This window comes from Oncorhynchus clarkii, chromosome 20 (assembly GCF_045791955.1).
Source record: "Oncorhynchus clarkii lewisi isolate Uvic-CL-2024 chromosome 20, UVic_Ocla_1.0, whole genome shotgun sequence".
NCBI lineage: Eukaryota > Metazoa > Chordata > Actinopteri > Salmoniformes > Salmonidae > Oncorhynchus > Oncorhynchus clarkii.
In genome coordinates this window covers 30,264,434-30,286,325 of record NC_092166.1, presented here as the reverse complement: position 1 = coordinate 30,286,325, position 21,892 = coordinate 30,264,434, and the positions used below count along the sequence as shown (strand labels likewise).

General features: G+C 41.5%; 2 protein-coding genes and 1 pseudogene across 7 annotated transcripts; 2 read left to right on the top strand and 1 right to left on the bottom strand.

The window, feature by feature from the left end:
* The first annotated feature begins 3,930 nt into the window (after positions 1 to 3,930).
* Positions 3,931 to 9,836, top strand: LOC139377046 (putative transferase CAF17 homolog, mitochondrial; annotated as a pseudogene).
* Positions 9,837 to 10,234: 398 nt separating this feature from the next.
* LOC139376179 (jumonji domain containing 4) lies at positions 10,235 to 14,620 on the bottom strand. The gene is made up of 6 exons (XM_071118458.1): positions 13,928 to 14,620; positions 13,520 to 13,685; positions 13,066 to 13,191; positions 12,697 to 12,964; positions 12,402 to 12,548; positions 10,235 to 10,761 (listed from the first exon to the last, which is right to left on the bottom strand). Exons 1-6 carry the CDS (start codon positions 14,178 to 14,180, stop codon positions 10,426 to 10,428), a joined length of 1,296 nt encoding a protein of 431 aa, XP_070974559.1. The 5' UTR covers positions 14,181 to 14,620; the 3' UTR covers positions 10,235 to 10,425.
* On the top strand, positions 14,619 to 20,325 carry LOC139376178 (synaptosomal-associated protein 47-like). Of its 6 annotated transcripts, none has more exons than XM_071118456.1 (6): positions 14,619 to 14,876; positions 15,359 to 15,888; positions 16,154 to 16,653; positions 17,048 to 17,169; positions 19,320 to 19,515; positions 19,936 to 20,325. In XM_071118456.1, exons 2-5 carry the CDS (start codon positions 15,383 to 15,385, stop codon positions 19,464 to 19,466), a joined length of 1,275 nt encoding a protein of 424 aa, XP_070974557.1. In that variant the 5' UTR covers positions 14,619 to 14,876; positions 15,359 to 15,382; the 3' UTR covers positions 19,467 to 19,515; positions 19,936 to 20,325. The 6 variants fall into 6 exon arrangements, with proteins under 6 accessions (XP_070974557.1, XP_070974552.1, XP_070974554.1 ...); XM_071118451.1 differs by having other exon boundaries at positions 17,045 to 17,169; XM_071118453.1 differs by having other exon boundaries at positions 14,621 to 14,889; positions 17,045 to 17,169.
* The last annotated feature ends 1,567 nt before the right edge of the window (positions 20,326 to 21,892 follow it).

Genomic DNA, 21,892 nt, shown 5'->3' with positions numbered 1-21,892 from the left:
CTTAATCATTTATTTACTAACTAACTAAATAATCACAGAAATGCATAAACGAACAAACAAAGTAGATATGGTTACAAGGAAATGATAGGGGATGTTCCCTAGTGGGAACCAAAATGGCGGTTTGGTAGACAAAGGGACTGAGAAGGACGCAAAAGACACTACACAGTTGCTAATTATATTAATTGAAATGCTAATCCTTTGCACATGAACGCTCACTCATTCGGGAATAATTGCAATCAATATGTATATTTACGCTCAGTGTGTCATCGTGATCTCTGTTGGAATCATCAGTCTTTCTGTTGAAAAGTTAACATCTTAACTTCTCTTTGCGTCCCTGGAGTCTTTCGTGGTTAGAATGGTTACTTCAGAGTCCCATTCAGAAATGTTCTTGTAGAATAGATGTTTCGGTGGTTGTTGGTCTTCGCATTCCAGGTTGACATAAATTATAGCTGCAGACTAGTAGTATTAGTATTGAAGATTTGCTCTTATTCTATCAGTATCGATAGTCTCAGAGTTTAACCGTTTCCACCAATGTACAGTGCCTTGCGAAAGTATTCGGCCCCCTTGAACTTTGCGACCTTTTGACACATTTCAGGCTTCAAACATAAAGATATAAAACTGTATTTTTTTGTGAAGAATCAACAACAAGTGGGACACAATCATGAAGTGGAACGACATTTATTGGATATTTCAAACTTTTTTAACAAATCAAAAACTGAAAAATTGGGCGTGCAAAATTATTCAGCCCCCTTAAGTTAATACTTTGTAGCGCCACCTTTTGCTGTGATTACAGCTGTAAGTCGCTTGGGGTATGTCTCTATCAATTTTGCACATCGAGAGACTGACATTTTTTCCCATTCCTCCTTGCAAAACAGCTCGAGCTCAGTGAGGTTGGATGGAGAGCATTTGTGAACAGCAGTTTTCAGTTCTTTCCACAGATTCTCGATTGGATTCAGGTCTGGACTTTGACTTGGTCATTCTAACACCTGGATATGTTTATTTTTGAACCATTCCATTGTAGATTTTGCTTTATGTTTTGGATCATTGTCTTGTTGGAAGACAAATCTCCGTCCCAGTCTCAGGTCTTTTGCAGACTCCATCAAGTTTTCTTCCAGAATGGTCCTGTATTTGGCTCCATCCATCTTCCCATCAATTTTAACCATCTTCCCTGTACCTGCTGAAGAAAAGCAGGCACAAACCATGATGCTGCCACCACCATGTTTGACAGTGGGGATGGTGTGTTCAGCTGTGTTGCTTTTACGCCAAACATAACGTTTTGCATTGTTGCCAAAAAGTTCAATTTTGGTTTCATCTGACCAGAGCACCTTCTTCCACATGTTTGGAGTGTCTCCCAGGTGGCTTGTGGCAAACTTTAAACGACACTTTTTATGGATATCTTTAAGAAATTGTTTTCTTCTTGCCACTCTTCCATAAAGGCCAGATTTGTGCAATATACGACTGATTGTTGTCCTATGGACAGAGTCTCCCACCTCAGCTGTAGATCTCTGCAGTTCATCCAGAGTGATTCATGGGCCTCTTGGCTGCATCTCTGATCAGTCTTCTCCTTGTATGAGCTGAAAGTTTAGAGGGACGGCCAGGTCTTGGTAGATTTGCAGTGGTCTGATACTCCTTCCATTTCAATATTATCGCTTGCACAGTGCTCCTTGGGATGTTTAAAGCTTGGGAAATCTTTTTGTATCCAAATCCGGCTTTAAACTTCTTCACAACAGTATCTCGGACCTGCCTGGTGTGTTCCTTGTTCTTCATGATGCTCTCTGCGCTTTTAACGGACCTCTGAGACTATCACAGTGCAGGTGCATTTATACGGAGACTTGATTACACACAGGTGGATTGTATTTATCATCATTAGTCATTTAGGTCAACATTGGATCATTCAGAGATCCTCACTGAACTTCTGGAGAGAGTTTGCTGCACTGAAAGTAAAGGGGCTGAATAATTTTGCACGCCCAATTTTTCAGTTTTTGATTTGTTAATAAAGTTAGAAATATCCAATAAATGTCGTTCCACTTCATGATTGTGTCCCACTTGTTGTTGATTCTTCACAAAAAAATACAGTTTTATATCTTTATGTTTGAAGCCTGAAATGTGGCAAAAGGTCGCAAAGTTCAAGGGGGCCGAATACTTTCGCAAGGCACTGTAGCCAATGCTCCACGTGGTTTGGTTAGGAATTCAACAACCGTTACAACCTTAGCTCCCTCAGATGACCGAGGAATGCACGGTCTCTACTCAAACCTTAGTCCTATCAGTAATCGAGGTACCCATGGTCTGAAGTGGGCTTCTCCAGATGGAGGTTATCTTCGAAACAGCAGAAAAGGCTGTCCAATGACGCCAGATCAATGTCTGTGCTCATGGGGCGGGCCAATGACTTAGTTAAACTTTAAAGGGAATTATCTTTCATTAAACAGTTTAAAATCACATTACATAATTTCACAAATAGTTTCATCTTTATTCATTCATTTTATACAATAATTAGATGCAAATCTCCTAACGGAGACTCTTGTATAAACAGAGTTATGGTAATGTGGCTGTATTGTCTCTCATGAAGTCACAAACATTAAACCAAATGGACCGGTCGTAGCTGAATTCTCCACCGACCGTTTACACATTCTCCAAAATAGAGATATTGTTCAGTTCTCAAGTTCTGTGAGGTAGAAGAAGTTTGTTTGTTCTACTGTGAACCCTCTCTCCATACCGCATGTCCGGGGGGGAAGAGAGGCTCCTCATGGAATTTACGACCTGAGATAACAGAGCCTGGGTGTAGGAGGGAGAGAGGTGGTAAGAGAAAGAGGGAGGGTACTCGCTATACCCAAAGAGGGCCACGTCATGACATGTCCATCCAATCATAGAAGTAGGATCAGAGAATGAAACTAGTGTGTTGCATCGGGATTGTGCCACAGAGCATTATGGGTTCTGTGTGTTAAAGTGATGGTCGATTTCTGCCTGAGATTGATTTTATGAAGAAGGATGAAAAGGTTAGGGCGTTCAATATCAACTGGAATCAAATGTATAGCTGGTTAACTTAGAGGGAGCCTTTCACCAAGCCGCCTGTAACTGCACTTCACGATGCTTTACACACAGAACATATTTTCTGGGATGTCGAAAACATCCGTTAAAAGTTTGATTAAAGAGATTTTTTTTCACGTGAGCTCAAGTAGGCTTTGCACTTTCCTCTTGTATTTATTTAGCAAAGATGGAAAGAATCACTCCAGACAGACACAAGCAAAAACAAATTACATAAATGTTGCTGCAGCCTAGGCTACACCTAAACATTAGAAATCTGACATGCTGTATGGGATGAAAACAATAGCTTTTTTCTGTCTTATCAACTGTAGGTATACTAATATGAGAAGCTGCATAACAGCCTATGCGCCCTGTCCATCTGTATAGGACCAACTAATTGATCATGTATTTATAGTCCATTTGTTTGTCAGGAGAAATGTGAATGTGATCAAATCTAGATTACATTCAAAATTGGGCTGGCTAAAATGCCTATACAGTTTTAATCCAAAATGATTAACTGGAATTAATCAATCAACATAATAGTCGACAGGCCTAAACATGCATAAAGCAAGCTCATCCTTGTGAGTTCTATTGTCCTTCAGTTGATGTCTATGTGTCTGGGTAGAGGAAACATCCCTCCTAATCTAGTCTAAATATAATTTAAATGAACAAATATAAGGTAGCTGGAGTTTGACAGGGTTTTCATCCACCCTAGGGCCAGGAGTTTTGTAAAACCATGTGACTTAATTAGGAAGAAATGGTCCCATCATAGCCCATATCAAATCTTTTTACAACTGATTAATCACTGTCATACCATTTATAGGTTCCAGAATGTTCCTAGTTAGGTTAACGTATAAGGAAAAACTCCAGGCCCCAGGGGGTAAAAATTGCCCCACTGCTCTGGGACCTATGGTGCCACCAGTCTGCTTGCAGGTGTCAGTTATCGTCAGGTATGTAGATGATCAGGGCTTTATTCAGCAACATTTATTGGGCTACTTTGATATGTCAAGTGGGCGAGATGCGCAGTCTGTGTTTGACTTCGTGAATTTGGAGATGTCTGAGTTTAACTTCAGAGAAACTCGTGTTCCAAACCTACGATGGCGCAGCTGTAATGGAAGTCCCCTCATGTTCCCTGATTAAGAGGGGATGTCTACTCCACTCCACTACCATTGTCAACATTCTCCTGACATGAACTGAACCCATGACGTCTCATGTGCCTGCTCATCCACTCATCCAATTTTCTCTCATTCCTGTATGTAGAGTCAATCACATGCACAATCACATTACTACACATAAATGATTTTACTCCTTGCTTGGACTAACTCATTCTTAGCTCTTTTGTCTAACTGTGTAGTGTCTTGTGTTACTGCACTGGTCAAGCCTCTGAACACCTCAACTCATGCCTCATACCCTCAGTCAATCAATCACTGCTGTGATCCCTTTCCAACACTGTGTAAGTAGCCCTCTCATTCCCACTCCCCATAATATTGTACTATAAATGTCTTTATTAAATGCTTTAGGTTAAAATAATTTGTGTTTGCCGATTTTTGAAACACGCTTTGTGGTCTCCGTGCGTTCCACGCCTATACCGTGGGTCTCCAATTCTCCTCAATTTTTCAAGTCACCAGCCTCCACTGGTGTGCAGCAGTTAGATAATGTTTCAATTAAAGTTAGCTACGAGAAACCCAGGCATGATATTCATTTGAAGCACCCCCATGTGATGGTTCACATGTTCTTTCTCTTATTGTTATTTAGATTGAAAGAAGCAGAAGTGGGTTTTGGTGTTCTGGTCGAGTGTGACAACACCATAAAAGACAAAAATGTTGAACATTTGAAGGTTTATAAAATCTGCCGTCAGGTGAAGATCAGCCCGCACAGAGCTTTTTCTATGGGCTGTGTTGCCTCGGGGACAGTGATGCAAACTAGTCACCTTATGGCGAAATTCGGCGTTTTGATTCTAAAATAGGTGACCTACATGAATGGTGTAGATCCAATGACGATTTATTATGTTGGTTTGATCGCGGGGGAGGCACTAGTAATGTCTTCAGTTTTCAGTTTGGTTATTTGTTTTAATAAGTGTATTAGTCTATAAATAAATCTCTTCATATAATTCATCTTCTCTCCCATGTCTTATTCGACTAGTAGTTGCTTGCCTACATTTTACCCCTTCCTCTGTGTTTAATATAACACACATACATTTTGACACGGCATATGCATCCTAGGGTTAAGATGTTTTTTTCCCAAATGCAATATTTAGATGTGTGTGGTCACAGGCATTCTATTATAAAAGCTGTCATGGCTAACTGCAATATTAGTGTATTGTTTTTTTTCAAGACGAGTGTCATTTGCAGTAAAGCCTAGGCAACAAATGACATTGGATTGCTTTCCTTACAGTTTTAAGTCGTGTTAGGTTCACATTAACCACTTTATATTTTACACACAGAGACTGATCATGAAGATCATATTCTTTGTTGTTTTATTAGTTCAAACCTGCATTTCCCCCTCGCATGGATTTCTTTTGCATGTTTCAGTATCAAAAAGAAAAAGTATCACCTTTTTGGGCCCTCACCAGTTTGCATCCTTGCAGGAAACAGCCCCAAGCCAGGGGAGGCCCAAGCCAGATCTCAATTCCTCAGAAAATGCTCAGAAAAAGCTCTGATGTGGGAGGAAGATCCGAGAACTCTGGAAATTATTCCATCGTGTAGGCCAGTGGCTATTTTAGCATGTATATTTTGGTGGGACAAACTCTTTATGCACTATAACGGTGACAAACGGTGCCCACAAACTGTTAGGGCCTACAGAAAACTGTCCCAACAGAATAATACTTTTTTTAAATTCAGCACCGTGGAGTGAATCCTTACCACTACTACACCTGGCTATCAGCAGAGCCTTGTCTGGCAGCGAAATAGTTCATTCAGACTCAATTACTACCTGTAAACAAACCCATAGCTGATATGGCTGACTTGCTTTAACAAAATGTGGTTTCTACTGACAATTGAGATGTACAAACTCTAAAAGGCAATCCGTAATTTCGATTAAGACTTTAATGAGCAAGCTAGGACGGACATAGTCAATACAACTATTTGTTCAGCACTTTTGAAACGTACAACAACATAGTTCAGAACATGGGCCGTTCTTACAGTATTCTCCCTGTACACCAAGTCAGATTCGTAGGATAAATAAAGGGGGCATATAAGCTCTTACAATATTCGATGATGACATTTCTCTAAAACAGACTATGAATCAAATCAAATTGTATTGGTCACATACAGTTGAAGTCGGAAGTTTACATACACCTTAGCCAAATACATTTAAACTCAGTTTCACAAATCGTGACATTTAATCCTAGTAAATATTCCCTGTCTTAGGTCAGTTAAGATCACCACTTTATATTAAGAATGTGAAATGTCAGAATAATAGTAGAGAGAATTATTTATTTCAGCTTTTATTTCTTTCATCACAATCCCAGTGGGTCAGAAGTTTACATACACTCAATTAGTATTTGGTAGCATTGCCTTTAAAATGTTTAACTTGGGTCAAACGTTTCGGGTAGCCTTCCACAAGTTTCCCACAATAAGTTGGGTGAATTTAGGCCCATTCCTCCTGACAAAGCTGGTGTAATTGAATCAGGTTTGTAGGCCTCCTTGCTCTCACACACTTTTTCAGTTCTGCCCACACATTTTCTATAGGACTGAGGTCAGGGCTTTGTGATGGCCACTCCAATACCTTGACTTTGTTGTCCTTAAGCCATTTTATCAAACTCTGGAAGTATGCTTGGGGTCATTGTCCATTTGGAAGACCCATTTGCGACCAAGCTTTAACTTCCTGACTGATGTCTTGAGATGTTGCTTCAATATATCCACATGATTTTCCAGCCTCATGATGCCATCTATTTTGTGAAGTGCACCAGTACACCCTGCAGCAAAGCACCCCCACAACATGATGCTGCCACCCCCGTGCTTCACGGTTGGGATGGTGTCCTTCGGCTTGCAGACCTTTTTCCTCCAAACATAACGATTGTCATTATGGCCAAACAGTTCTATTTTTGTTTCATCAGACCAGAGGACATTTCTCCAAAAAGTACGATCTTTGTCTCCATGTGCAGTTGCAAACCGTAGTCTGGCTTTTTTATGGCGGTTTTGGAGCAGTGGCTTCTTCCTTGTTGAGCGGCCTTTCAGGTTATGTCGATATAGGACTTGTTTTACTGTGTATATAGATACTTTTGTACCTGTTTCCTCCAGCATCTTCACAAGGTCCTTTGCTGTTGTTCTGGGATTGATTTGCACTTTTCGCACCAAAGTACGTTCACCTCTAGGAGAAAAATAAACACATCTCCTTCCTTAGCGGTATGACGGCTGCGTGGTCCCATGGTGTTTATACTTGCGTACTACCGGCCATTATTTGGAAATTGCTCTCAAGGGTGAACCAGACTTGTGCAGGTCTACAATTGTTTTTCTGAGGTCTTGGCTGATTTCTTTTGATTTTCCCATGAGGCACTGAGTTTGAAGGTAGGCCTTGAAATACATCCACAGGTACACCTCCAATTGACTCAAATGATGTCAATTAGCCAGTGAATTATAAGTGAAATAATCTGTCTGTAAACAATTGTTGGAAAAATTACTTGTGTAATGCCCAAGTAGATGTCCTAACTGACTTGCCAAAACTATAGTTTGTTAACAAGAAATTTGTGCAGTGGTTGAAAAACAAGTTTGAAGGACTCCAATCTAAGTGTATGTAAACTTCCGACTTCAACTGTACACATGGTTAGCGATGTTAATGCGAGTGTAGAGAAATGCTTGTACTTCCAGTTCCGACAGTGCAGCAGTATCTAACATGTAATCTAACAATTCCACAACAACTGCCTAATACACACAAATCTAAAGGGATGGAAAAATAATATGTACATATACATTTATGGATGAACGATGACCGAGCGGCATAGGCAAGATTCAACAGATGGTATAAAATACATTATATACATATGAGATGAGTAATGAAATATATGTAAACATTATTAAAGTGGCATTATTTAAAGTGACTAGTGATCCATTTATTAAAGTGGCCAATGATTTGAGTACGTATGTAGGCAGCAGCCTCTCTGTGTTAGTAATTGCTGTTTAACAGTCTGATGCTCTTGAGATAGAAGCTGTTTTTCAGTCTCTCGGTCCCAGCTTTGATGTACAAGTACTGACCTCGCCTTCTGGATGGTTGTGGGGTGAACAGGAAGTGGCTCGGATGGTTGTTGTCCTTGATAATCTTTTTGGCCTTCCTGTGACATCGGGTGCTGTAGGTGTCCTGGAGGGCAGGTAGAATGCCCCCGGTGATGCGTTGTGCAGACAGCACCACCCTCTGGAGAGCCTTGAGGTTGAGGGCTGTGCAGTTGCCGTACCTGTTCTCGCTTGAACAGGAAGGTGGCAAAGCAGTCCTTGGGCAAATTTTGTCATCAAACTTTTTCATCAAAGTCTGGCTTTTTTTCCATTTAACCTTTATTTAACTAGGCAAGTCAGTTAAGAACAAATTCTTATTTACAATGACGGCCTACCCCGGCCAAACCAGGACGAAACTTGGCCAATTGTGAGCCGCCCTATGGGACTCCCAATGACGGCTGGATGTGATACAGCCTGGATTCGAACCAGGATTCGAACCAGGCACTGCAGTGAAGCTTCTTGTCTGAGATTTCCGAGTTTCCAACCTGTTGTGTAGTGTTTATGTCCAATGGCCGATGAGCACCGATACGTTTTATCGATAATTTCTCTTTATAATTTCTCTTCATATCACAAGGATTGAAAAATATTTGCCAGTAGATTGTCGACTTGATTCATGATGATGACTGCTAGCTTGCTAGCTAAGATTTTGAAAGTATGATGTTGACATGATCAATCAAAGCTACGGTAGATATAACGTGATTTGACGTAATTTTATATGTGGCCAATGACCTTCACCTTTCTTGGATGGGCACTTCCTATGTAACTCTATGGCAGCACCCAACGGGCTTGAATTTTTGAGCTCTCCCCGTATATTTTATGGTGACGTCGTGTCCCCATGAGTGACAGAACACTGAGCCAATCACAGTACAACTATAGAATATTACCAACTCCTACGGTCTGTATTTTCCTCTGGCTGCCCCACCACAGAAACCACTGAACTAGTCTGAAACACCTGCATTTTGGAGCTACCTTACTCAATAAAGCAAAAAATAGCATTTTTTTTTTACATTGTTTGCAAACTGATATGTAACATGTACTAATGCCAAAATAACATGCCAAACAGGCAACCTGCCCTGAATGACAGGTCACCACTGGTGTCAGCATGGCAACACAGTGGACTACCCCAGGCACCACTATACAATAGATAAATGGTGGAAATGGTTTGCTTACCTCGTCTCATACCGTGTGCTGTAGCTTATTGTCAACTACTGGGTTGTTGTCATGCCATATACAGTATGGACGAGATGGCTGCAGGATACGGTATGGGATATGGCTAGCATGGCTGTTGAATTCAAGTTATTCCTTGTAATAACCCTATAATATTTCTATAGTGGTTTCTCCTAGGACTTCCCGAGGGAGTGAAGGACCTTCCTCCCGGGGTGGCTCTTCCTCTGGAGGTCAACCTGGTCTACATGCAGGGCATCAGCTTTAGTGAGGGCTGTTCCATCGGCCAGGACTCATCACAATGGGGTGGTACGGAAACATCTGATGCCGTACGCATGTCGGCACTACCCGAAGGATTGGCACCTCAGACCCAGTCTGGCAAGTCAGCCGGGAAGCACAGGGCCTGGGTTGGAGATCTGGGCATTCGCCTGGCTCATGCCATAGAGCCATTAACACTCAAGGCTTCTGAGGACAGTCTCTGGAGGAATCCGTGCGATACTGGTGGCCCAAAGACTCTTAAAGCCAAATGAAGATAGAGGTATTTGACCCCAACAATATGAAACGCACACATGTTGAAATGAGCCAGATCATATTTAAATGGACATAAATTTAACATGTTCTTATTCCAAATCACCTAGTACAGTATTTCACTGGTAGCACTACCAACCATGTCTATGACGTCTATGAATAGTTTCCTTGTTTGTAGTATTGCGATTGCTTCAAATATTGAGTTCCTTGACACTATGCTGTTTGCCAGTTGTGCACTGCTTGCCAGTTGCTAGCTATTATCTTAAATATTACTTTATGTATCTCTGGCGTAATAAACATACGAGGACACAAAGTATGGACGTTTGTCATTTTATCAACATCTCATTCACAACATAAAAAAACACCCATAAACTCACACAGGATTACATTTTTTTTTTTGTGGGGGGGGGGGGGGGGGGTCAAGATAACATCAGGCTACCTCTGAAACCAAAGCCTTATCAACTAAATGTATTGATAAAGTTGCTCATAAAGGATACTGGGTGGCCTATTCCTGGTAAAGGGAGTGCTGCCCTCTAGTGGAGAGCATGGTCTCTCGAATCTGCTGCAGCAAACTTTCAGGTTGTGAGCTCAGAGTTGAATGATCAAGTCTCTTGAAGTCTTCATTGCAGAGCATGCATTCTAGAATGTGAGCCACCCTCTGTAGATCAAAGGCAGCATGGTGAAGCCCCAATGTGGCCAGGGTCTCTGAAAGATGACGTGGGTAATTTGAGGAGTTGTTCTCGGAGCAAGAACTCAAGAAGGACATGCGGTTGTCAGCGATAATCTTCAGGAAAGTGGCAAACTCCCCATAATCAATCCCAGAGCAAGACTTCATGATGACCTGTAAAACAAAATACCAACTCAGATTACACAGCTTTTTAAAATGCATCTGCTTTGTCAGACAGTGCCTTTGGAAAGTATTCAGACCCCTTGACTTCACCACATTTTGTTATGTTACAGCCTTATTCTAAAGTGGATCAAATAAAATCCTCAGCAATCTACACACAATACCCCATAATGACAGTGAAAACAGGCTTTTCTTCATGTTTTAAAATGTATTAAAAATAAAACCGATACCTTATTTACATTAGTATTCAGACCCTTTGCTATGAGACTCGAAATTGAGATCAGGAGCATTCGGTTTCCATTGCTCATCCTTGAGATGCTTCTACAACTTGACTGGAGTCCACCTGTGGTAAACCCAATTGATTGGACATGATTTGGAAAGGCACACACCTGTCTATATAAAAGGTCCCACAGTTGACAGTGCATGTCAGAGCAAAAACCAAGCCATGAGGTCGAAGGAATTGTCCGTAGAGCTCAGAGACAGGATTGTGTTAAGGCACAGGTCTGAGGAAGGGTAACAAAAAATGTCTGCAGCATTGAAGGTCCCCAAGAACACAGTAGCATTCATCATTCTTAAATGGAAGAAGTTTGGAACCACCAAGACTCTTTCTAGATCTGGCATCCCGGCCAAATTGAGCAATCAAGTGAGAAAGGCCTTGGTCAGGGAGGTGACCAAGAACCCGATGGTCACTCTGACAGAGCTCTAGAGTTCCTCTGGAGATGGGAGAAACTTCCGGAAGGACAATCATCTCTGCAGCACTCCACCAATCAGGCATTTATTGTAGTGGCCAGACAGAAGTCACTCCTCAGTAAAAGGCACATAACAGCCCGCTTGGAGTTTGCCAAAAGGCACCTAAAGACTTTTAGACCATGAGAAACAAGATTCTCTGGTCTGATGAAACCATGAATGAACTCTTTGGCCAGAATGCCAAGCGTCACATCTGGAGGAAACCTGGCACCATCCCTACTGTGAAGCTTGATGGCAGCATCATGCTGTGGGGAGGTTTTTCAGCAGCAGAGACTGGGAGACTAGTCAGGATCGAGGCAAAGATGAAGGGAGCAAAGTACAGAGAGACCCTTGATGAAAACCTGCTCCAGAGCGCTCAGGTCCTCAGACTGTGGCAAAGGTTCAGCTTCCAAGAGGACAACGACCCTAAGCACAGTCAAGACAACGCAGGAGTGGCTTCGGGATAAGTCTCTGAATGTCCTTAAGTGACCCTGCCAGAACCCGGATTTGAACCCAATCGAACACCTGAAAATAGCTGTGAAGCGACGCGCCCCATCCAACCTGACAGAGCTTGAGGATCTGCAGAGCAGAATGGAAGAAACTCCCCAAATACAGGTGTGCCAAGCTTGTAGCTTCATACCCAAGAAGACTTGATGCAGTAATCACTGCCAAAGGTGCTTCAACAAAGTACAGAGTAAATGGTCTGAATACTTATGTCATGGGATATTTTAATACATTTGTCTAAACCTGTTTTTGCTTTGTCATTATGGGGTATTGTGTGTAGATTAATGAGGGGGGGAGAAACTCATTTTAGAACAAGGCTGTAACGTAATAAAATGTGGAAAAAGTCAAGGGGTCTGAATACTTTCCGAAGGCACTGTATGTCTATTTCCAGGTGTCTTATATACCTGGCAGTGCTGATGCCATGAATCCATAGTGTTCCTCCATTCCTCTATTTCCCTCTGGACAGCAGACAGCTCATTCTGAAGGAACTGCCACATAATGTCCACATTGCAGCCATTCAGCCAGTTATGGTTGATGGAGATGGTGTCTTCCTGCAGGATAATGAGACAGAAGTCAGGATACTTAGTTCAAAATTAGCCATATGAACCATACAGGTGCTTAACTGATAATGATTTGTAAAAAACCTCTTGATCAAGTGTACCACTTAAATTTGTCCCACATCCAAACTGCAGTACTTACCAAATTATAAACCTGATGGTGCCAACCACTGGGCACAAATATGATCTCCCCTGCTTCCTGAATGATCTCTAGTGGTTGACAGGCCTCATCACAGTGTGGGAATTGCACCTTGTCTCGAATCTCAGGGGCAGTGACGTCATAAGCAAGGTTGCCATGGCTGTCTCGTAGAAACTCTTCTTGGCCTGGAGGATACAGGAGCCATTTCTTCCTGCCACAGATGTTCGCTGACCAGCTGTAGGAGCGGAACACATCAGCGTGGAATGGCGTCCTATAGCAAAAAGAGGAAAAAGCAATCACATGTTGTTAGAGGAGACAGAGATGTATGAGAATATCCATTATAGACTCTATAATGAATATGTTTTGTTATACCATGAGCCTTTGGGTCCCATGTAGACGAACCGGTAGTCATCCACCTCCAAAGTATCCCAATACTCATTAAGCCAGTCAGAGGAAAAGAAGACTGGGGTAGTGTAAACATTGTGTTCAGGAAAATCCCTGTGAAAGACAGAGGACGGAACCATTGAGCCATGTGTAGCTTATTCTTAATACAGCTACTTTCAGTATATACATTATTTACATACTGTAAAAAACGTTCCAATCATTTTTTATTTAATTTATTTCACCTTTATTTAACCAGGTAGGCTAGTTGAGAACAAGTTCTCATTTACAACTGCAACCTGGCCAAGATAAAGCAAAGCAGTGCGACACAAACAACAGAGTTACACATGGAATAAACAAACATACAGTCAATAACACAATAGAAAAAAAGTCTATATACAGTGTGCTCTTACTTCAGATGGCAACATACAGGTGAATTCAATACCTTGACATGTGCCAATCTTTCAGATAGAGACATCCTTTTGGTGATGAGTGTCCATTCTGTATGTACTCTCTCCAGTAGTGAATAAATTCCTTGAAAGGAATAATTTGTTTGGGGTTTGCATTGTATTCTTTCGCATTACAGTTTGCAACTGGAACCGGAGTCTCATCTGCAAGAGGAAAAAAGAGAAATACTTTGAAATCACAATTTACAAAATAGGTTATTGGTTCATCATAACTGCAACACATGTTTTATTACCAAATATATACATCAGATAATTACACAAAGCACGATAAATGATTGTCAAATCACAGGTCAGAACAACCCATCCATAGGTTAATCAAACTCATTCATTTGACATCAAAGTTACTGGACATTGTAATAGATATGTAGCTAACAACATTTATTCACCAAATTGCTGCAGCAGTTTCTGGAAGTTTGGCTTCCCCTCTTCAGTGACCCACTGTTTCCTACATTTCCAGTCTTCAGTAAATTTCCTCGAGAACATGCATGGGTGGTTAGGAAGTAAGTACTTTTTAAAGAATTTGGAATAGCTCAAATCCTTCTCTATGTAATCCACAAAGTGCGAAGACCAAAATTGTTCATAGGATTGCCTTGATATTTTAACGAGGCTGCAGCAGTTATGATAAGACTCCCTGTCCATGATACTGGATGATGTAAACAAGTCCTGGGTGTAACGTTAACTAGCTAACTAATTAGCAAGCAATCGAAACAAGCGACGGTACCTAAACTATAGTGACATGATATGTCATATTAATTGCTTTTCCACCATTATTATTGGATTTACATTGCAAAGATAAATCAAAAATGTGGAGAAGCTGGTTCGTTCATTCGAGCCTAAAAATAGCTTCCTATGGCTATGCTATTTTGCATTTTAGGGGACCACATTTATAGATGCACACGCCCAATATTTGCTTTAATTTGTTCGTTTTTTTTGTACATGATTGTTTCCGTAATGTTTGCTAATTCAACGTTGAATGTCTTTAGTAAATATACACTTTGAAATTAGACATTAATAATGCACATTCTACACATTTCAAATAGCAGGATCATTGTTTCTAGACGGACTGTAAACATGTCTGTACTAAGGAAGTGACGTCTCTTCACGTCCAAACAAATCACTCGCTTGGGAACCATTCTGCGAAAATATATTTTCTTAATTTTTTTTGTTTTTGTACAATTATTAAAGTGCCACCTTAAAATATATATTAACAGTTTCGCAGAGCAGCTGTACTCAAATAATGCACAATCGATAATATTATCGTCTTACGCAACATTACAAAACTGTAGCTTCTGATTTCCTGGAATAGTCATAACCCTGCAGGAGCTCAGGTGCCAGGTTTGTTTAAAAAGTAAACAAAGTTGAATGATCGCTAGTTACCTATTTTGTTTGTTTGAACACGAATGCAATTTACTCCAAATACACATTTTCTTATCTTTTATTTGAGAGGAACGCTTATGAAAAGGTCTGCTAGCTAGCTAGCTTCCTGACATGTTATGATTTTGCATGTTTTGCTAGTCAGCTAACGTTAGCAAGCTTAGCATAGACATAGTGGTACTCTAATAAGGTAGCTAGTACACAGTAACATATGTATCTAGCTAGCTGTACTGTCCATATAGTAGGTCTAAATAGCTAGTCCAAAATACCTTGATTACCATGACAGCTAGCTACTTACATAACATAGCTTTACTGCCGGGTTGATTGAAATTCCTAGCTAGCAGCTAGTTAGTCTCTAATCTTTTATCTCGATTAACATATTGACCTTGATTCAAATATTATTTACAATACAACATTTTAACATGTTCACCCTCTCTTCCTAGGTGAGCATCTGAAGCCAAGCCAAAATGACATGCCCAACCCGAGACATCCCCATCCACAGCTGGCCAGGCTCCTACTACATCAACAGTGAGAAGCGCTGGGATGCCGGCACCCTGTCCCTGACCCGCACCATGCTGCGCTTCACCTCAGACCAGAGCAAAGAGAACCTGGTTGGCTTCCGCCTCTCAAGGATCATGGAGATCAAGATGGAGTCGTCCAGCTTCATCTTCAGCACTCTGACCGTGTTGGAGCATGGGAATATCAAGCACTGGTTCGGCTCGCTGAGGCCCAACCGGGTGGTGGTCTACAATGTCCTGGAGCATTTCTGGAGGGAGAGGTTGTTGTCCCCATCTGCAGAGGTTCAGGGGGCTGAGGCACAGCCGACCAAGGGGAGGGAGCTGATTAACCTGGTTGCGGGGGCTCAGAGACGGCTAGAGGACACAGGGAATGTCCTCCACCACCAGGGAGAGCAGTTTGATAACGTCATGCATGGCCTAGGCAAGATTGACTCAGATCTGGGCGTGGCAGACAGGTAAGGTGGATATTGAATTCTACCTCTGGGCCCTGTCAGTCCATTGTTTTATTGTTTTCAAATATTGTAGCTAATCATGGAGATTTTCCGAAGTTTTGATGCCTTTCTATCCACATGATGATTAAATATACACTAATATATAGTAGTGGTTAATTATTTGAGATTGGATAGCTATTATCCAGAACATGTTTACCCTTCTTAATTTGTGTGAACCGTCACTGAATTAGATGCATTCCTCTAACTTCTGTCACCATTATCTCTGCAGGCTACTGTCTGAACTGGAGTCTCCCCCTTGGTGGCCTTTTGGCAAACTACCCTGGAAGAGTCAGCAGGATGTCAAGGCTGAGCATGCTGCCAGAGAGGCTGCTTGTAAGTTAACAGGAACAGGCAAGCACAGAGTGATCACCAGCGTACCAGCCATCGTCTCCAGAGGTGGAGACTCAGACCTGAAGCCTGGTTGCTTGATGGTGATGGTCTCCTCATTAGAAGTCCGAGACACAAACTATGTGCTGCTCCACCGCTTTCAGAGGGATGAGGTAGATGACATCCGGGTGCACAATCCGTATGAGATCAGTGTGAGGCAGAGGTTCATAGGGAAGCCAGACATATGCTTCCGACTCCTGTCGGCTAAGATGCCGGAGGCCATGTCAGTGCTAGAGATACAGTATAAGAAGAAGGTGGAGTACACAAGTGAGTACTCTGCCTTCCTGACGACCCCAGCTACGACCCCATGTGACCAGGATCAAGGTTCAATATGGAATGCAGGTAAGAAGTTTAGATTATCCTCTGTGGTCCTAGTCGGGGGTTCTTCTTTGTTTATTTTGCTCTGTACAATGGTTTGTGTTTGGCCACCAAGTGGCAGTAAAGATCTGTGGGTTTTAGCATGGCATATTGTTCAATACACATCTTTGAAATTACTTTAGGCTCTCTTGAGGCTGAAATCTCATTATACACTCTAGCTTATTGATTTATTACATAGCTTATTGATTTATTACATAGCTTATTGATTTGTTACACAATTCTGATGCATGCTGTGTTTTGTTGTTGTTACGAGCTTTCCCCATTACATTATCATAGGGTTACTGTTACGCTCATAAGAAGCTAATGTGTTTGTTTGAGGGGCCTATCACTATATCTCTGCCCCCTCCCATGGCAGCAGGCCTGCTGCAGTACCAGGAGACAGAGGTCCCCATGACAGTCCCAGCAGGAGAGCTGTCCCAGGTGCAGGTGCATGTCCTTAAGCCAGAGGTCACTCAGGCTGAGGCTCAGGAAATCCGACAGGTGAGATACAATATCGGAATCTGGCTTCTAATGCCTTTTCCTGTTTCCTCAAGCATTTTATCCTATGTATCACATGCTTTATAACAGTCTGAAGTTACACTGCCCTAACATTTTCTCTATTTTGCGTTCAGATAATGTTTATACCTGTCTTTATATCTGTTTTGAATTCAGAAGAAATGCATGATTGAATTTCCATGTTATGATGCATTAAATGTATGCCATTTCAATAGCAGGTTTTAAAGAACAAGTGTAACTTTTCTTATGTTCTATGAAAATCATGGGAAGATAAATGCTGTGTTTCCAGTCCAAACCAGAGATTCACTGTGATGATTTTTATTTTACATACTATGTATTTTATATATTAGTCGGTAAGACCACAAACCAAACTCCCATTGGGTTACAAGAGAGAGGAGAGAGGGAAAGAGACATGGCCAGTTATTTGGTTAGACTTCTCTGGTCAGACAGTGTATAAAGTATTTCCATTCAAAGTCTCATAATGTTGAACAGTGAGCTCCATGCATGGTCGATGGTTGCAAGACATAAACAGTGACGCAAATGCGTTTTCGTTTAACACATTATTATGGGTGGCTCAGAATGGTGTTTTCCATGTTAAACCTCTTCAAAACACAACATTTTGTCTATTTAATTGGTTGGTAATCCGTTACAGGTATGTTGTCATTTTCAGAATCCTCCTAAAACACAGGCTACAGTCTCTTGAGGCTTGGGTGTTTCTTACAGTCCCATAAGCAGTTCTATAAAGCTGATTGAAGCTGAGGTTGAATGAGGCTTTTGTGGAAAAGTGTACAGCAAAAAGCCCCTTTGGTCAAAAGATATTTGATACCTGCAGATTATCACGTCGTTTCTTTGTTCAAATCAGTTGAATATTTACAGTTTTTTTTTTTTACTGTCTTAAACACATTTCCTACAACTCACCTCACCTTTCATCAGTTTAATTATGTTATTAGCCTACTTTTTTAAATTTATTTTTAACTTGATTTGTATTTTACCTACATGTCTGACTCTGTATGTTGAAGGGAAGAGGATAAAAACGAACCAAAAGTTCAGAAGTGATGTGATAAAATTTACCTTCAACAGTAGAATTTAGTTAAAGGTCAATTTTACAGTATATGGTACCGAATCCCATAAATTACACTGCAGTATATTTTGAAGTAATGATATCAGTCTATTTATCACATTTTCCTCCCAAACTGAAGAAACCTTAGAAAGTGAATGCATGCAGTTGTCGTTAAGGAGTACGTTGAAATACTATTTGTCTGCTCGTTGCTGTCTGAAGCCGTTCCTGTGCACTGTTGCTGTGTCTGTGATTACTGGCCTCTGAAAACTGACATAACGTCAATTGGGTGTGTGTGTGTGTGTGTGTGTGTGTGAGAGCATGTGTAGGATAACATAATATTAGTTTAGAAACCACGTGTTGGGGTGTGGAGTGAGTGTCTATTAAGTTTTGCTTGGCACAACAAGGTTGATTTAAGTTGTTCCATTGACCATAACGTACACAGGTGTTGGAGCGTGGAGATGGAGTTGCAGAATTCCCTGAACACACAGAAAGTTGAAATAACAAAATGTCATTGACTTGTCTGTTATCGATGACCTCAGGAGACCAGAGACCTCTGTATAGCCACCATGGGCTTGAGTAATGTATACTAGTCACGTGAATATTGGGTCACACGGCGGTTGTGTCATGACCTAACGATGGAAGTACAGTTATTACAGATCGTTTTGGTTGTTGTCGGCAGTCCCTTCATTGTTTTTCATTTTACAGCTAACAGCCATTCGGTCTTCGTGGCTCCGACAAGCAGTGGAAGAATCATTATGGCTGAGAAAAAAAAGTGTTATTTCTCCTCTATGCTCATCTCTCCTGTCTTTTCCACTGACTGACTCACTCACTCCATGTCCTCTCGGGACATAACCCTAGACAAGACACTTTTCCCCACCACTACGAGAATCAAGAGATTTACTCCCACAGACCTGGGTCAAATATATATGTCAAATATTTGAGCTGAGCTTGATTTACTTTGCCCTGTACAATGGATCAGAGGAAATAGATTAAAAATGGCCAACCACAAGTTAATCCAAGCGTGTGTGTGTGTGTGTGTGTGTGCGCCTATATGGCTCTCTGCCTACTCTCTCAGATGCTGATGCAGCTGAAAAACCTGGCTCTGGAGGCTGAGACTGAGCTGGAGAGGCAAGACGAGGCCCTGGATATTCTGACCAGCTCTACGGACCGGGCCACTATGCACATAGACAAACACACCTGCCGCATGAAGAGGCTGCTGTAGTTCACACACCAGCAAACCGGCTCACCACAGCGCAATCCAGAAATGCGCTGTGAGTTGCTGTTCCCTGACGACAAATGCATGCTCTAAGAAAGTTTTTGTTCTGAACCTCTACATTTGTAGCAAATGTCTGAGTCTCCGGGGTAGTCATACACCCTTACGTCATTGTAATGTGTAAAATATAGAAATCAATGTCCCTCTCAATGTGGTAATTACCAACCAGTCCACTAGATGGCATTTACACCAAGGTAAGGAAGTGTTCACTCCCGCCAGCACTTTGTGGAGATATTGTCCTCGTAGCACTGTGAAGAACCATGAATAGATCCATACCTGGTTGTTGTTGTTGACGGATGATTGAATCCCTGGGTCTGTCACCATAAGTATAGAGTGTTTTCTGATGTTGTGCTTAAACCACTGTGAGGAACGATTGTCACACTGCTGCTAAATGTGTGTTTTTTCCCTTCTTTTTCAGTTGCAGGTGTCAGTAAAGCCATTCCCCTCCCTCCCTGCACATGGTTTCCCTCCAGCTCCAAGTGTTGCATGTTGCTGCAGAGTAAGTGATGCATCGAGTGGGATCGCTGAATTATAATCCAGTTTGCAGTGGGTCTGAAACTGTGTCCCTTGAAACTGTGTCCCTTGAAATTCACAGAATACTATTCGGTCACCACCTATTCTATAATGTACAGTACAAGAAAAAGCAGACGGCAACTCACAATCTTGCTAACATTGACACTGGATTTGGGGATATCTGTATAATCGTATTTGTATGAATGACTTGCATACTTCTATGCTGTACTCTATGTTGTACTGTAATTTATTTATCGTCTATTTATCGTTGATAAACTGTGATTTAAACCCAAAATATCTGGTAAATCATGTGTTTCTTCATACGTTTCATGCCTCAAGTTCCCCATGCCAATGTACTGTAGACAGTAGAGTAAGTATTTGAGTGGTGCCTAATTATCCAATAAAACACTTTTTACATAGAAGACAGATGCCTGGCTTAAATAGTACACTACAACCCGCCCAGGTCATAAAAGGCTATGTAGTTTCCTTTATTAATTAAAGAATAATAATGAATAGAAAACAAAAACAGACAACAGACATGTCTCAACACTCGGAGAAGTGCAAAGCAAGGCAACACCCAATAATAACAAGGTTCACATGTGACAAATTGACATGGAGAACGTCAAAACACTAGTGAGTGAAATGGAAGCGGAAGCTATTTACTATTGAAAGTAGTGCTGCATGCGAGTGGGTCCCTGGCCCGTTGAATGAAAGTGAGTGCAGAGTCCCTTTGTAAACAGGCCTGTTATTATAACATCCTGTTGGCAACAGGAGTTGGTTTGGCATCTGCTCACCACTCCTGTGGGGGCTCCAGGCAGGGGCCGCTAGCTTTCACGAGAGAGGGGGACCACCAGGAGCCAAGAGCCCAGATTCATTTGATTTGGCTGCAGGCGATGGGGTGGCAGAGCTCTCAATTATGACTCCGGACGAAGTTGAACTGCTAAACTGTTTTTTTAAAAAGAAGACTGACGACCTCTCAAATGTCTTGGCCCGGGTCAGTCACTGGGACTTGATCCTACAGTAAAGGTGTAATCGATTTAGAATGAACACTTGTCATAAGCGGTACATGACAAGGAAAATGTTGCCAGAGAAAAGGAGGGTTATACCAAATACTTCTTCAAGTCTGATCAAAGATGGTAAACTGTAGATTGTTTATTTCTTTGATGATTTGAGCGATAAACCGTTACATTCATTTCGGAGTCCTGGTGTCCCGAATACCAGAAGCATACCACATGGGAATGTGAATTTCTAGCCTCTGGAAAAAAAAAATGTGAGGAAGGGAGAGGGAATACATTCTGCCGCGGTTTTGAAGCAGCCTTGCAATAAAAAGGAAGTGGCGTTGGTCTCGTTTGACCACAGATACATGAGATCCGGCTTTGCCTTTCTAGCGGATGGTAATGGAGAGTGGAGACGCCATGCAGGCCTTGACATCCACGTCTGTTGACTAGATAGTCCCTGTGGTGAGGTTGTTCTTTCCAACAAGGAGCGTGTCTCACTTGATGGCCAATCAATCAAGTTTGTCTGGGAAAGAGCTGCGCAAAGGCTGTGGGATTCTGTCAGGGCACATGTGGGTTGTTCCATGCTCTCCAACTGTTAAAATAAGGAGCCTTGTGATTGTTATACAAAGTCAGAGTTGTCATTTCCCCTTCGGCTTTGAGGTGGATGTTTTTGCTTTTTGGAAAACGTCTATTTCAATTCAGAAATGCATAAGACATTGTAATGTGTCTAGCTGGGCAAATTTACCCCTTAATTTCACAACATAATAACAATGAATATATTCAACTGACACGTTTTCAGTTTATCACGCACATTAAACTCTGTCAATGTTGGTAAAGGTTTTTATGTTGATCTTCATTAATGTA

Coding starts and splice junctions, on each gene's coding strand:
- LOC139376178 (XM_071118451.1), top strand. CDS start 15,383: ATGACATGCCCAACCCGAGACATCCCCATCCACAGCTGGCCAGGCTCC. Junction 15,889..16,153: donor GATCTGGGCGTGGCAGACAG/GTAAGGTGGATA, acceptor TTATCTCTGCAG/GCTACTGTCTGAACTGGAGT. Junction 17,170..19,319: donor AGGCTCAGGAAATCCGACAG/GTGAGATACAAT, acceptor CTACTCTCTCAG/ATGCTGATGCAGCTGAAAAA.
- LOC139376179 (XM_071118458.1), bottom strand. CDS start 14,180: ATGGACAGGGAGTCTTATCATAACTGCTGCAGCCTCGTTAAAATATCA. Junction 13,686..13,927: donor GAAACTGCTGCAGCAATTTG/GTGAATAAATGT, acceptor TTCCTCTTGCAG/ATGAGACTCCGGTTCCAGTT. Junction 13,192..13,519: donor AAAGATTGGCACATGTCAAG/GTATTGAATTCA, acceptor TGTCTTTCACAG/GGATTTTCCTGAACACAATG.